We start from the raw sequence: 15,652 nt of genomic DNA, 5'->3' as shown, positions 1-15,652 counted from the left end.
CTGCTCCATTTCTTCTTATTCACTCTGATGTATGGGGTCCGGCACCCGTTAGCTCAATGAATGGATCAAAGTATTACATAGTTTTCATTGATGATTACACTAGATTTTGCTGGTTATTTCTCATGAACACCAAATCCGAATCATTCTCTAAATTCCAACAACTCCATAACTTAATTAAAAACCAATTCAATACAACCATCAAAACGCTTCGCTCTGACGGGGGCGGTGAGTACACGAGCTCTCAATTCAACCAATACCTTGTCACGCATGACATTCTTCACTAGTTCAGCTGCCCGCACACGCCGGAGCAGAACGGCTTGGCCGATAGAAAGCACCGCCACCTCCTCGATACCACCCGAGCTCTGCTCCTCACTGCCAATCTCCCGCAGAAATTATGGGCGGAAGCCCTCCTCACCAGCAACTACCTCATTAACCGCCTTCCCACAAAAGCCAGCAATCTTCAAATCCCATTCAAACTACTATACAACACTCTACCCTCGTATTCCCATCTTCGATCATTTGGGTGTCTCTGCTTCCCATGGCTCAAGCATCGGGCACCCAATAAACTGTATCCAAGGTCCCTCGACTGCATCTTCATTGACTACTCCTCACAATACAAGGGATACAAGTGCTACGATCAATCCACGAATCAAATTTTCATTTCCCGCCATGTCACCTTCCATGAAACTACCTTCCCTTACTCCTTCACTCCTAACGACCAAACCATCACCACTGCCACACCAAACCCATCCCCCCTCACATTACTTCCCACTTCCATTCCTTCCTGTCTTCCACATCACCAATCTCCCCCAATCCCTTCTCCCATCACTCCTCCCGAAAATTCCATACCTCAACCTTCTACAACCTCCTCCCTCCCACATCATTCACCACCAGTTCCCACATCTGACTCCACTTCCACTCACCACCCCCATCCAATGCAAACTCGTCTCAAATCCGGTATCACTAAGCCTAAACCCATCCTCGATCTCCTGGCTACCACATTCGAACACCCCGTCCCTTCCACATTCACCCAGGCCTCCACCTCTCCACACTGGCGTGCAACCATGTCCGATGAATTTCGAGCTCTCCACCGACAGGGCACCTGGTTGCTAGTCGCACCTCCGTCTCATCATCCAGTCCTCGGCTTCAAATGGACGTACAAGTTGAAGCGAGACTCTGCCGATCACATAGCCAGGTACAAAGCCCGGCTCATTCCCAAAGGCTATGAGAAACAGCCCGGCCTTCACTATCATGAAACATTCAGCCCCGTTGCTAAGCTTCCCACCATCCGCATTTTGCTCACACTGGCTCTTCAGCGATCCTGGCCCATCACACAACTAGATGTCACAAACGCCTTTCTTCAAGGAGATCTGCACAAGGATATCTACATGGCTCAACCCCAAGGGTTCGTCGACGCCCAACAACCCACTTATATCTGCAAATTGCATAAGGCCATCTACGGCCTTAAGCAATCTCCTCGGCAATGGTATACAAAACTCACCTCACAACTACAAGCCACTGGTTTCCAATTCAGCAAATCAGATCCCGCACTACTACTCCTCAAAACGCCATCAGCTCAGATCTACGTCCTCATTTATGTAGATGATAAGCTCATCACGGGGAACGATCAGAATCTCATTCAGGATCTCCTAACCACGCTTTAGAAAGCTTTCTCCCTCAAAGATCCTCAGCCTCTGTCTCTATTTCTCGGCATCCGTATTTCCACCACACCAGACGGTCTCTTCCTCGATCAACAACAATACGCTGAGGACATTCTCAACTCCAGCGGCTTCCTCAATTGCAAACCTCTGCTCACCCCCATTGGGTTAAAATCTTCCAGCACCACCAACGCCAGAGCTCAACCTCTCGATCCCACCCACTACCGACATCTGGCCGGATCGCTGCAATACTTAACCATTACCCGCCCAAATATCGCATTTGCAACCAATCAGGTCTGCCAGCATATGCACGATCCCAAGCCAAACCACGTTCAAATCCTCAAACGCCTGCTCCGATACATTCAGGGAACAATTAACTTCGGCCTTCCTCTCCGACGAGGAAGCCTTACGCTTCATTCCTATGTCGACGCCGACTGGGCCGCTGACCAAACGGATCGCAAATCCGTCTCCGGCTTCTGCACCTTCCCCGGCGACAATCTCATTTCCTGGTCAGTCAAAAAGCAAGTTACCGTCGCAAAATCATCCTCGGAGGCAGAATATTGTGCCTTGCCGCCGCCACATCCGACGTCTTATGGTTACAACGTCTCCTAGCCGACTTCGACGCCACACAGTCTTCCCCAACTAAACTATTCTACGACAACATCTTCGCTTTGGCTCTCGCGAACAACCCAGTGTTTCACGCGAGAACCAAACACATCGAGATTGATTATCACTTCATAAGTGATCACATTAAGAACCAGGAGATCAGCGTTGAACACATTCACTCTTCTGATCAACCCGCAGGCATCCTCACCAAACCTCTTCCGGTCACTCGCTTCCAACAACTTCGCTCCAAACTCACCATCGTCTCCAACGACAGTCAGTTTGCGGGGGGCTGTCAGCACGCCCAGCACGTGACCACCATCGCCGGCATCTGACCGCAGCAGGCGACGCAGCGCCACATTCCCTGACGCCTCAGATGATGCGCTCCATGGATAAAATCCTAACGGAATTGATCTCCTGCACTTTATCTTCTCTATATAACAATCACTGTAGCAACAAAGAATGTATGAAATACGAAAATCAAATTTCCCTACATCTCTCTGTTTTCCTTCTCTGTTCTTCTAGCAATGTCGTGCAGGTCATTTGATATTTTTCACTCCAAAATGCAGTGAAACTAAAAAATGTCGTGATTCATCTCCAATCGATCTCTATTTTGCGGGCTTCTGTGAATGTAACCATTTTTCTCCTCTTTGGCGTGTTTCTTCGACAAATTCGATTGAGACAAAAAAATCACATTGTTGAACAGTGCAACGTCATATTGGTGTCGTACTGTTCAGTTGCAATCAAATAGCGGAAGATTTGGAGTTCCGCTGGAGCGACCAAACGACATCAATGCATGTTTGACGTTCGGTTGAAGATGCTCTTAAGAGATGAGTTAATGGTGTAATAATATTATTGTTTTTTCTTAAAAAAAATATTCATAAAGCAAATGAAAGATCATTTGTATGTGTTTATGATATGTAATTATGTACATCTGAGTCGATAGTCAATTAGTCATGTCCCAATTGCGATAACTAAGAGGCAGTGGCCCACATAATAGTTCTCAAATAATTCCAATATGTGTACTCTTATCCTTCCTTGTCCACCTTCGCTAGCCTAATAAATTTTCCTTTTGTCTCAATATAAACATTAAGTGAACATAATCAAATGGTCCTGCTTAATATAGTTGTATGCCGAACTCTTAAGAAGTCATTAGTTTGGCTTAGTTGCTGATTAATATTTTGCATCAAGCAGTAGTCTCTCATTAAATATGTGATATATTCAGTTTCACAAATAATTGTTAGACGTGTGGAATTTGATTGTGTTGAATGTTGATTAATTGGGTTATATATTGTCTTGGATCTCAATTCAACTTGTTAAACTTGCTGGGGTTGCAGGGGTTCCTCCCCTTAGTTGGGCTTGAGTGTTCTACACAAGGAAATTTTTATTTTTATTTTGTATAACACTCTGGTGCTACATAGTATGGCGGGAAAAGACAGAAAAGCAGGGTGTTGCGGCGTTTTAAACCTTAGCGATGCAAACGTCCAAACCCATCGATGTGGCGCGGTTATGCAGGTAGAAATCAAAGAATGGGAGCGCCATGGCCCATAATGATCCAACTTGGCGCCGTAGCACTGCGGGGCCAACTAGGCAGTTTTTTCTCTTATTTTTCATTAAAGCTTGTGTCCCTTGGTAGTTTTTATTGTATCTATTTGTATATTCTAGTAGTGTAAAAACATTACAAGAAAGAAAAGAATCAATGAGAGAGTGAGAAAGAAAAAAAGATATGTACTATTTCTCCGAAATTTCATAGTGAATCTCTTGGTGTAGTGTCTCAGTGTTTTTTTCTTGATTTTGAATTTTTTCATATTAAATATTGGTTCATTCATTTCCGCTGCATTTTTTTCTCTCGTTTGTTTTGTGAAACCCCAGCATTTATAGTCATTAGAACTAACTAATATGCCATATTGCCATTCTTGTCGATTGAGATGAGTTCTTAGGACATGATTATCTGCTTCAGAAGGATTCTCTTACAGGCCAATGAGTTTGAAACGGAATAGATTGAGTTAATTTGACATCAACTAACTTAATTTATCTTGAATTAATTTTTTTGGATAATTGGATGTTCATGTGAGAAAATTTATATTGTAAAATTAAAGATAAAATTTAAAATATAGAATATAACTATTTAAATTATATATAATAAACATTTATCTAATTTGGTGTCCAAACTTACAAATCTACAAATTACTACAATGAGATAAAGTTGTGTAGAGTTCTCCCAATAAGAGAAAAACGCTATAGTCGTGTGTGCCGGCCACACTTTCCTCTGACATCATCAACAAAGGTTGAAAGCAACGCGGCTGACCTGTTCGAGCACAAAGCCGCAAATAGGTTCTTTGCCAGTTTGTCAATTTAGTATCTGTTCTCTCCATCAAGGGAATCGAGAGATCTAGAGAGGGGAAGAGTAGAGATGCACGATTTTTGCTTCACGATCCCCTACGGCCTGCTGTTGCTGTCCGGCGGATTGGTGGGCTACTTCCGGCGCGGTAGTACTGCATCACTTGCAGGAGGCGGGGGCGCCGGCATCCTTCTCCTCTTGGCCGGATTTTTCAGCCTCAAGGCCTTCGAGAAGCGACGCAACTCTTATGTAGCGATGATACTGGAGACTGGTATGATCTTGCAGCGCATCTGCCCCAAATTTTGGTTTTCTTCGGTTAATGGCTCGATCTAGTCTCTTTTTCTATCTGGTTGTTGAAGAATGATTTTTCATCTTCCCCTGCATCTACCAGCGTAGGTCCTCAGTTTTTTTGAAGATCTAATGGAAGCAATGGGATCTTTAGTTTTTTTAATTTTATGATGAATTTTGTTAGGTTGTTTATTTCCTTGAAAATTTTGGAGCTTGCTAGCTAGGCTTGGTGTTTTACTACTTTCGCTTGCATATATCATTGATTGGGTTAGGGAGCATGGACAAAAAGGACAAGGGGCTGCTGTTTAAAAGTCGAATTTAATTCAAGTAAGATTAAATCATGGAAATCTAAAATTAGTCAATCATGCAGGCTTTAAATAATTAAAATTGTTTGGCATGTTATATGATAAAATTTGGTTAAATTCTAGTGAACTGTTTGACATATATTTTTAAGATTTAGGAATTAAATGATGGAGAAGAATATGCACAATGAATATAAATGATATAAATATTTTACTTATCTTAAGATTTATGAAATATGAGATTTAGCCTAAAATGAGAGAAAAATGAGATTTAAGAAGCTTGTCAGATTTATGTGGGTTCATCAAGAGTTCAAGACTTAGCCAAAATTTACCAAAGGGTTGTTTGGTTGGCTGAAAAAGGAATGCTGTGCAAAGGGAATGCAGTGGAAAAGAAATCCAGTGCATTTAGAATGCTTTGGAGTTGTTTAGATGAGTGTAAAATAAATGCAGGTGATTACTTTTCTTTTATCTTAAAGTAAAACGAATGCAAACTCCAAAGATGGTGATGGTCAATGGCGAGGCGATGGTGGTCGACTGTTGCGGTGGGTGGCCGACGGTGGGTTGCCAACGGTGGCAGGTGGTTGGAGGCAGTGGCCAGCAACGACTGGTGGTCGGTGGTAGGCAGCGACTGGAGGTGGGTGGTGGCCGGTGGTAGTGGGTGGTGGTGGTGGGTGGCGATGGAGGCCAAAGGCGGGCGACGACTGATGATGGGTGGTGGCCATGGTTGGTAGTGGCATCATCGATTGAAGGTTGGTGGTGGCTGTTGATGGTGAGCATGGTTGGCTGCAAAGAGTGGTGGTCAATGGCGGCTCAAGGTGGGAGGTGGCTAGCGATAGGTGGCAACGGTCAGCGGTGGTAGCAGCTAGCAGAAGGAGACAACAATGACGATGAATTTATGATGTATTTGGAAATCACCCAAATATGAGGAATTCTAAATAAACCAAAATTGAACTACATTGTAAATGCACCAAATTTTTTAATACATATATTTTACTTAAAATCAAATACCAATATTCTTACAACCCCTACATTTTAAATATTTTACACCGATTTTACTTCAAACCAAATAACCCCTAAATCTTGCAACCAAATAATACCTAAAGCTTGAGAAACTAACGTTCAACCAAATTTCATGTGAATCCTAAAAAATAGCCTGTGAGATTTGAGAATAAACTTAGTCAAAGTGCATCCTTAGTAGGGGTGTATAGAAGTTCTCTAGAAATTGAGGATGCAGCTAATTAAGGCAAGTTTGTAACTTGCCAAAGTTCAAATTTGATTCCTAGAACATCGAATGCCAAAATTTTACTTGGTTCATAGTTCTACCCTTTGGGTTATATAGTACCTATTCAACTAAAAAAATTCATTAAACATAACTATTTGTATTGTTCATTCCTTGGTTGCATATGAGGCAAGCATCATATGCCTATTTCTATTTCATTCTCATTCTCCCACTCTTCCTCATTCCCTTTTGATAGTATGGTTTTATATCGCTAGTTATTAACGTTTGCTTATTATTTGCCTGTGTAACGAACCCAACAAATATTGGTTGGTGGACAATTGTAGGTTAGTTACTTCAATTCTTCTTTTCACATTTTATAATCTTGTGTGTTCTTGTATTATGGATTAGGTATCCAAGGATGCAATATTATAAACACAATTTTTAAATCAATTCTAAAGAGTATTCCTCTCTCTTTCTTTTCCTCTCCCTTGATTCTATTTTATGTTTGCCTAAAGTAGATATGCTACAGTTTTCCCAGATCCCGTACTAACCTTAAAACCTTATGATGTTGATCCAAATCTATCGCAGTTTTTCATTCCCTTGCTATTGTCTTGAAACTATAGAAGATTGCTCCAAATAAAGTACGTTGTGTTGGAAAGATTGAATCTAAAGTGCTATTCAAGAACCTAAGTCATGGAAAAGAGTAAAGTTAATTGGATTAGAGAAACCTTGATTTCCACAAGAATTTCAATAAAAAACTGTTGATCCGTATTTTCCTCCTATTATTTTTGTTGTTACAATTGGTTTCAAAGCACCATGAATAAAAAATTTGAAGATTGCTTTGTCAAGATTGGAGATTGATAAGTTCACTGGGCGAAATAACTTCAATTAGGGGTGTAAAAAAATAATCTAACTGAACAACCTGACCCAATTTTACTCTAAAAAACAGGTTTTGGTTGACTTGATTGCTATTCAAGTCGATTTTTTTCTGAAATCTTAATCCAATTAATTTTTGGGTCTTAGTTGACCCAAAAGCTGAAATTGATTCGTAATTAAAACGATTATCATTTGGGTTCAGTTAAACGAATTGGGTTTAGGTTAAATAGTTAATTTTATGTTAAATGAGTCATATTTAGGTTGAATGGGCTGTGTTTATAAAAAAAAATCAAGATCCATAATAAATGAGTCAAATGAGTTTGGTTCTAGTTAGGCATGTTTAGGTCGATTCGATTTCGGGTCATACATTTTTGATCTGTATGATAAACAAGTCAGGTTTAGGGTAAGTACATTTGGGTCAAGCCAACTTTGGGTTTGATCCAAACCTAACTTGCCAACCCACCCAAATTGACACCACTAACTTCAAGCTTTGGAGATTAAAGATGAAATTTCTCTTGCATTGATGTTTGGATGCGACATTGTCAGAAGAAACTTTGCAAAAGGCAGATGCAATGAATTGAGTAGATCTTGCTAAAAAGATTCATATCATCTTGAGTCTCGAAGATAAAGTTTTAAGGGAGCGGAGCTTGTTGAGGAGTCGATTATTTATGTTTGCAGAAAACTTGAATTTGTGTAGTTGAGTAGGTCCCTTGCAAATTGGTTATACCTCAAGAAGAGGTTATACAACTTACAAATGGATCATTCCAAACCACTTAAGTTCAAAGTCATGTTGGATCGTAAAAGCTTTTAAGTTGAAATCAAGGATGATGATAGGATGATAATATTGCCATAATACTCTTTTGTTCTTTGTCCAAAAGGCATAAACATATTGTAGATGCTATGCTACTTGATAAAATAATTTTTTCTATGATAGAGGTGAAATCAACCTAAATGTAATTAGTTGTGATTGGTTGTTTAAAAAGGAATGTTGTACTGAATGTGAGGGAGTTAGGTTCAAAGCAAGATAAGTCGTAAAGGGTTTCTTACAAGAAGGTGTGGATTATAATGAAGGATTATTTACTATTGTGATGCAGATCTCAAGGTTCCTTGAGGCTCCTTTTTCTCTTTTTCTTTGATTAGGAGGCTTTGTGAAATGATGGCGATCAATCATTGATCTTTTCTTTCTTTGCTCTCGTGTTAAGAATGGGTTGGTGTTTGTATGCATATTTACCACCCTCGATGGTGATGATGAATTGGTTGGAGAGTGATGCTATGAATCGAGAACTGATGCTTTATGCAAAAACGAAACGTTAAGAACTCAATTAGATGCAAAACAGTGGTCAAATAATTAAAAATTGAGGTAATTCCTAGGGCCTTTCAATATGATACATGAGAAAAAACTAGAAAAATTATTTAAAGAAATGCATAATAAAATAAAGTTCAATCAAAATATAAATATACTAGATTTTGAAACTAAAATGATCAAATAATTAGGAGATTGAAAAGCGAGATAACCCTAAAAGCATCTTGAAATGAGGCCATCCATTCGCTATGTGTCTTGTAATGCTTGATCTAAATTTCTAGTTCTGGTTGAGCTGATGATCACCCAATGCATCCAACCTAAGACAAACGAAAGAAGAACACGAATAAGGTGAAAAATATGAGAAGATGGATATGTGTAAATGGAGAAATGAAGAACCAAATTAGCAAGTTGTGATTCTAGCGGCAAAGGAGAATTTTATGTTATATAAGTAATTCGTTTGCATCAAAATAATTTGGAGGAAAAAAGAGGATTCTATATTGTTCACTAAGACTTCCTGATGATATTGTAGATATCTCAAAGTCTAGGTAGAAGTCTCATAAAATATTAAGACGCAGATCTTGAACCAACCATATACAGTCCAATGTAATGTACCACATGCTTGTGTCTTATAATGCTATACGTTTATCACGGTCCAGAGTCTTTATGACAATTTTGTTTATTAACTTTTTTTCTTATCAAAATTTTATTGGTACGAGCATCTATCACTCAACACAATAGAATTTAAAGGTCATTCAACACAGTAGAATTTAAAGGATTGGGAAATATCCAGTGGTAGGAAATATTTATTAACATGATAAGTTAATGGTTACTTTTGATCATAGGAGCATCAATTTTAAACACTTCTGGTATTAGATATAATGTTGTACCCAAGCCACCTTACATTGGACTAAACATACCTTGTGTTGGACCCTACTAGAAGTTCAAATGTAGGTTGTTAGAACTATGTGAACTACAAGTGCACACGACGGGGCGGGGGGTGGTGAATTTGTGTTTTTAAAAATCCCCTTAAAATTTATCTATTTTTGAAAGATTATGATTTAGTGGAAAAATAATATGAATATACAGAACACATAAAACACTTTGTTTTGATTTTTATATATGAAAAAATTGCAAAGAAAAAATATTTTTGTCATTTTTTATTTTTGATTTTTTTTCTTCTTGAGCAAAATCAAGGTATATGTTTCATGCAAAGCGAAGCTCGCATATCACAAATTTTGTAATAAGTAAAATACTAAAATGCAAGGAATAAATTGAGTAGACGTAAAAGCTAAAACCAAGAACAAACACACCAGAGATTTATAATGGCTCGGTCAATCTTAACCTACATCCACTCACCGGATTGCTCCACTCTGAGAATTGCACTAAAAACTTAGTGACTCTCCTTTCCCCCCCACAACAAGGTAGAATCTCTTATAAATCTCTTCCATTTCCTCGGTGCGGCGGAGAAGTCGAATTTCTTTCACCTCTGTGCGGCCAAGTAGCCGAATCCCTTTCACCTCCTCAGTACAGCGGAGTAGTCGAATCCTTCCCACGAAGTGACTCTTCCCAAAGTTTTCCTCAAGCAAAAACACTGACCCTGGAGGAAGAAGGTGCACGATCACCGAGCAACCGTGTAGGAACCTCTCTCACACACTATCTTGTTCCCACAAGAATTTTCTCCCTTAATACCTCACCTCTCTCTCTTTCCCAAGGCAATGATCCCTCTTCAAATCCTTCTCACAGAAGCTCTCCCTCAGAAAAAGTGGCAAAAGATTTCCTAAGACAGGGATGATATTTAAACAAAGGCTCAAAATAACTCTAAAATTCAAGTTAGTCAAAATTGTTCGTACAACACGATTAGATCAAAAGTCCCTGTTTGTTCTGTTCAAAGAACAAACTCAGGTACAATCAGTTCAAGTGAACCAAAATTGATTGTATAGTATGATTATTATATATTACTTAGTTTGTCTAGGATGATCTCTGGGACGATAAAAAATCGTCTTTGCCGATTGTCCCGTACGATTCGTATCGTACTGTACGACTATTTCAATAAATCAAGGTTTCTCCATGATGATCCTTGGGATGATTAAAAATAGTCTTATCGATTGTACAATATAATCACGATCGTACAATACGATTGCTATTCATTAATTAACCTTGATATTATTTCCTAATCATAGGGATTAGTTTAGGCAAGATTTCATATATCGTACAGTACGATTAGTTTAAAATTCAAATACTTGTCTAAATTTGATTGGTGGCGAGGGCTTTGATTTCAACTGATCTTCCTGTACGACTGAGATCGTACAGTACGATTTGTTCACTTTGATTAATCAATCAATTAGCCATTTAAATTGATTTTTTGAACAACTAATCATATAGTATGATTTGGATCGTACGATACGAGTACGAACTAAAAAAATCTGAAATTCATATTTTCACTACTATGTGTATGTTTGCACGGTCTTTAAGATAGCATATACCTTTACAAAACATTTGACTCAACAAATAAAAAAATAAAATAAATAAAAATTACAGACTCTTGCAAACATCACCCTATTCTACCTAGTTTTGGTTCGATCCTTTAGGCCATTCTTGAATATTTTTTATCTTCTATGAGTCAACTGAAATGCCCTTAGTAGATATGCCAATCTTAAGCAAGACCAATGAAGAAGTTAGTAATATACTCTTATTTTAATTCAGAAAGGGTTTACTGTGACTTAAACATTGGTAACCTTTCTAAGGCGATTGAAAAATACCCCTTAGTCCTGGTGATGCTAGCAGCACTTATGTATTAAGCCTTCTTCTTTTATCCTTCTTCACATAAATTAAATTCGTCCTGTGCTCAACTTCTCTTAAAAAAGACAACATTTATATTTGGAATTTAATCTTAAATTTATTTCTAATCTATTTTTGGAAATTATTTCAGTTGATTTTTTTCCACTGTGGTCTCCTTTCAATTATTTCCATTTGTAACTACTTCTCAAAAGTTATTTATGTGGTGCAGTTTGTGCACTTATTCTTACATATGCTATGGGACAACGATACGTTCAGACCTCCAAGATAATGCCGGCTGGCTTAGTTGCTGCCCTCAGGTTAGTTCCTGTTAATATATCTTTTGTTCTTAAATATTGGTATGCAAATGTTTATTCTCCAATCATTTGACATCCTTTTAATTTTCAATATTCCATTGAAAAGATTTATTAACCAAACAATTGTATTACACCCTACCACTTTTCAAATCTCAATTGAAAAAATATTGTATATTTTTTTTCTTCTTTAGAGTTAACCCTATTTAATTTTTTTGGATGAATATATAATATACCTCATTATTTTGTTCATTATGCTATTTTAAAATAATTTCTTTGTTAAACTCTTATTTAATAATATATCGATGTAAAATTTTTCTTTGATGTCTTCATCTTCAATCTATATTTAACTATTTTCATTTCTAGGCATTCAATCAAAGCGTCTAGATCTGTTATCTATTGTATTATCTGTTCTATTTATCTTATTTTCTCTTTCATTAGGGCTGAAACTTTTCTATAAATTAACAAAATTTATAGCTTTACTCTGCTTCTACAATTCCTCTTCATCACACCTAATCCTCCATATCATTAAAAGGGCAAAGTGGATAACCAAGTCAATGCTCAAATTCCAAAACCTGCTCCTCTCCTAAAGCCTTGAAGAGCATAAACAACTACACAAAAAATTCAAGTACGTGCATTGGCAGAACTCGAGAACTATGATCACTTGGGTAAGCATGTCAAGAAAATCATGCTCTTTGCAATCCTTCTGAACTAAAACATCATTATCTTCACCCTTTTACCTGATGAAATGGCGTCGAATATCAATATGCTTGTTTCCCTCATTGTACATATGTTCTTTTGTTGCAGTAAATAACACTCCAATTACTAAAAAACCTCTAGATTGGTCGGGTACAAGACCAAATCTCCAGCCAATACTCTCGGTCAAATAGTCTCTTTAATAACAGTAAGAAGCGCATATACTTTACCACTATAGTGGATCAAGGCTGAAAATAAGCCTTCCAATTGATGATACATAAAGAGATTACAGATAGAATTAGAAAGTCCCACAAACTTCAATCATCTTTGCCCCTACTATACATCAAACAATAACCTGTAATGTCTCTGAGACTCCTCAAAATCATAACATGCATATTACTGTCAACTGCACTAGCATAAGATACCCTAATCATATGCTTCTCATCCTCTGACGACTAAGGATAAAAAACTACTAATAAATAGAAATTACTTGCTAATGAAGAAGAAATAAGCTTTACAGTGTTAAAAACTAAATCTTTTAAAAACCTTCTCAATCAACCTTTATTGTTTTAGAATTAAATTGATTGTATTTTTATTTCTAAGTATCTCCATCCCTCAAATGTACTTTGTATTACTATGATCTTTCATCTCAAATGTTGTTCTCAAATCATTTTTCAATTTATATACTTGTGTCATGCTTCTTGTTAAGTAAATGTATTATCAACATACAATAGCAGGTACACAAAAGATATATCTATAAGCTTGTGGTACATACAACTGTCAAACATGCTTCTCTTAAACCCCTAGCTGATCCTGTTTTGTGCGATCTCCATGGAGACTTCTTTTGGCCATATAGAGACTTTTTGATGACACCCATAGTATTCTTTTCCTACAACTTCCAATCATGATGGTTTTTGCATATGAATTGTCTCATCCAAATCACCCTGGTGTAAAATTTTCTTCAAATCCAACCATTTTAACTGGAGGTCATGTAATTCAGCCACTGCTAATAAAGTATGAATCACACTATTCTTAACAATAGGTGAGAACACTAGTCCACACCTTCCTTCTAACTATAGTATTCCTTTTAGATTGGGCGAGTCCCCGTGGTTTTTCAATCTTGTGTTCTCTGTGTGTGAGCTGGATATCCGTGCAAACGCTAAGACGTAGGATTTTAACTGTATCGCCACGTATATTCTAGCCCGCATCAATTACTATATCAGGAAAGTATGTCATCACAATACATTAAGAAACATGTTATATGTGTATATTACTATATCTGTTAATTCGTGTCACTGTCACGATGATTTTAAGCAAATTCCTCGTATAACTCTTCAGACATAATATGATTTTGTGAAACAATTTTCTGTTTTACTCGATAGCACAACATGACAGAAAAAAATTCATAACAACACAAGAAAACAGTGCCAAGAGGGCCTATACTAGAATGGTTAGAGGTTTTTTAACCTATTGGATGTGGCAGAATTCTTCTTTATTGTTAATTACTCAATTAATATTTAGAATTTGTGCTTATTTGTATCAGATTTAGACTTTGTTTGGGACAGCTTTTTCATTGCTTTTTTAAAATAAATTTTTAGTATAAAAATTTTTAATTCAAGAAAAATTTTAACCAAAAAGCTGTTTTGAAAATCATTAAAAAAATTGTTCCAATTGAAGCCTTAATCAGAATTACTCCTTAAGCTTTGAATTCAGTGAACTGACTCATGATCACTGTATATGGAAGCCATCTTTATTAACACACTAATTTGATTTGTTTTAGTAATCCATCATTTTGTTTATAAATGATAAAAAGATGCATTCAATGCTCTTCAAAACTGCATACTGTTAACGTTTCACTAAACCTGGGTTAGATGTAGAACTTAAAAGAGTTTTCATGGATTTTTAATATATTTATGGCTTCGTTTGGGACGGCTTTCGTACTGCTGCTTGAAGCAGTTTTTTTTTTATATACTAAAAAGCTGCTTTAAGAAGCAGTAAGAAAACCGTCCCAAACGAAGCTTATATATGAAGCATTAACAAAATAATATTATACATATCTTTTTAAATCAGTTGTTTCCCTAACTATCTTCCTTTGGTGCTGTAACTTGTTGGTACCTGCAGTGCTCTTATGTCTGTGTTCTACATCTACAAAATTTCCACCGGTGGTAATCATATCCCAACCAAGACTGAGTAAGACCTAGCAAGCTGTAACATGTTCCAGTCCTGCATTATTATTTTTAAATATTTTTTTTTTCCTTCAAGAGATTAATATATGTTTTCCACTGATGATGAACTTACGAGAGTCACCCTTAGCTCCAGGGATGATATGCTTGATAACTGAACATATAATAGGGAAATAAGATGTCAATGCCAGCCTTTTTGTCTACTGGTTCTTCTTTTATTAATTTATTCTATATCTCAAAAAAAAAAAAAAAAAAAAAAAAAAAAAAAAGAGTTAGAGATATATTTTTTTTTTTTTATCTGAATTATTACAGAAATTTTAAATTATTATTTTCCATTGAGTTATGTGATTTATAATATAGAAAGTATGATAACTTTTATATTTGCATTTAAATTTAACAAATTTGAGATTCATCTTACCAAAATTTGATCATTTATAAATTTTTTTCACTATATGAATTGGCATTTAGGGTCTGTTTGGGACGGTTGTAATGTTTTATGAAGTTGGTTATGAAATTGCTATGTAGGAATTAATTTCGCTATTATGATTGTAGAAAACAGCTTTTCATAATAGAAATTTAAAAAAAAATTGCAGCCAAATAAAATTGTGATTGCTATGTGAAAATAAAGCTGCTTGAAAGTTGTCCAAAACAGATCCTTAGATAATGCGGGAGAAATTATCATGTGCGGACACCGAATCATCTGGAGGCGAATCAGAACGCGTCGCATCACCCGACACACAACAAAAAAGTGATGTGGTGTGTTTGGAACTATTTTTTTTGCTGCTTTTAAAAGTTGCTTTCTAGTAAAAAAAATTAATTCTAAAAGTTTTTTGTAATAAAAATTTACTTTAAAAAGCAGCTAAAAAGTCAACCCAAATGAAGCTTCAATTAGGAACGTTGATTTTGCTCTAGATTGGTGATTGAAATTTAGTTTATAATGGAGGGTATGACAAGGATGAGTAATCAACTCAATTAAAATTTGATAACTATGCCATCTAGACATGCATATTTGTATTTTATAGAGAAAGCTCGGGAGGTTTTATTTGGAACAATTTTCTTACTACTTCGTAAAGCACTTTTTAGTACGAAATTTT

General features: G+C 36.7%; 1 protein-coding gene across 1 annotated transcript; it reads left to right on the top strand.

The window, feature by feature from the left end:
• Nucleotides 1–4,493: 4,493 nt before the first annotated feature.
• Nucleotides 4,494–14,761, top strand: LOC110093641 (protein FATTY ACID EXPORT 5). The gene is made up of 3 exons (XM_020818590.2): nucleotides 4,494–4,873; nucleotides 11,598–11,685; nucleotides 14,497–14,761. Exons 1-3 carry the CDS (start codon nucleotides 4,675–4,677, stop codon nucleotides 14,567–14,569), a joined length of 360 nt encoding a protein of 119 aa, XP_020674249.1. The 5' UTR covers nucleotides 4,494–4,674; the 3' UTR covers nucleotides 14,570–14,761.
• The last annotated feature ends 891 nt before the right edge of the window (nucleotides 14,762–15,652 follow it).

The sequence above is a fragment of the Dendrobium catenatum genome, unplaced genomic scaffold (assembly GCF_001605985.2).
Source record: "Dendrobium catenatum unplaced genomic scaffold, ASM160598v2 fragScaff_scaffold_1520, whole genome shotgun sequence".
Lineage (NCBI taxonomy): Eukaryota > Viridiplantae > Streptophyta > Magnoliopsida > Asparagales > Orchidaceae > Dendrobium > Dendrobium catenatum.
This window is presented reverse-complemented; position numbering and strand designations above follow the sequence as displayed.

Excerpts from the sequence above, each read along its gene's own strand:
- LOC110093641 (XM_020818590.2), top strand. The coding sequence starts at position 4,675 with ATGCACGATTTTTGCTTCACGATCCCCTACGGCCTGCTGTTGCTGTCC. Across the intron at positions 4,874-11,597 it reads AGCGATGATACTGGAGACTG|TTTGTGCACTTATTCTTACA; the intron begins GTATGATCTTGC and ends TATGTGGTGCAG. Across the intron at positions 11,686-14,496 it reads GGCTTAGTTGCTGCCCTCAG|TGCTCTTATGTCTGTGTTCT; the intron begins GTTAGTTCCTGT and ends TGGTACCTGCAG.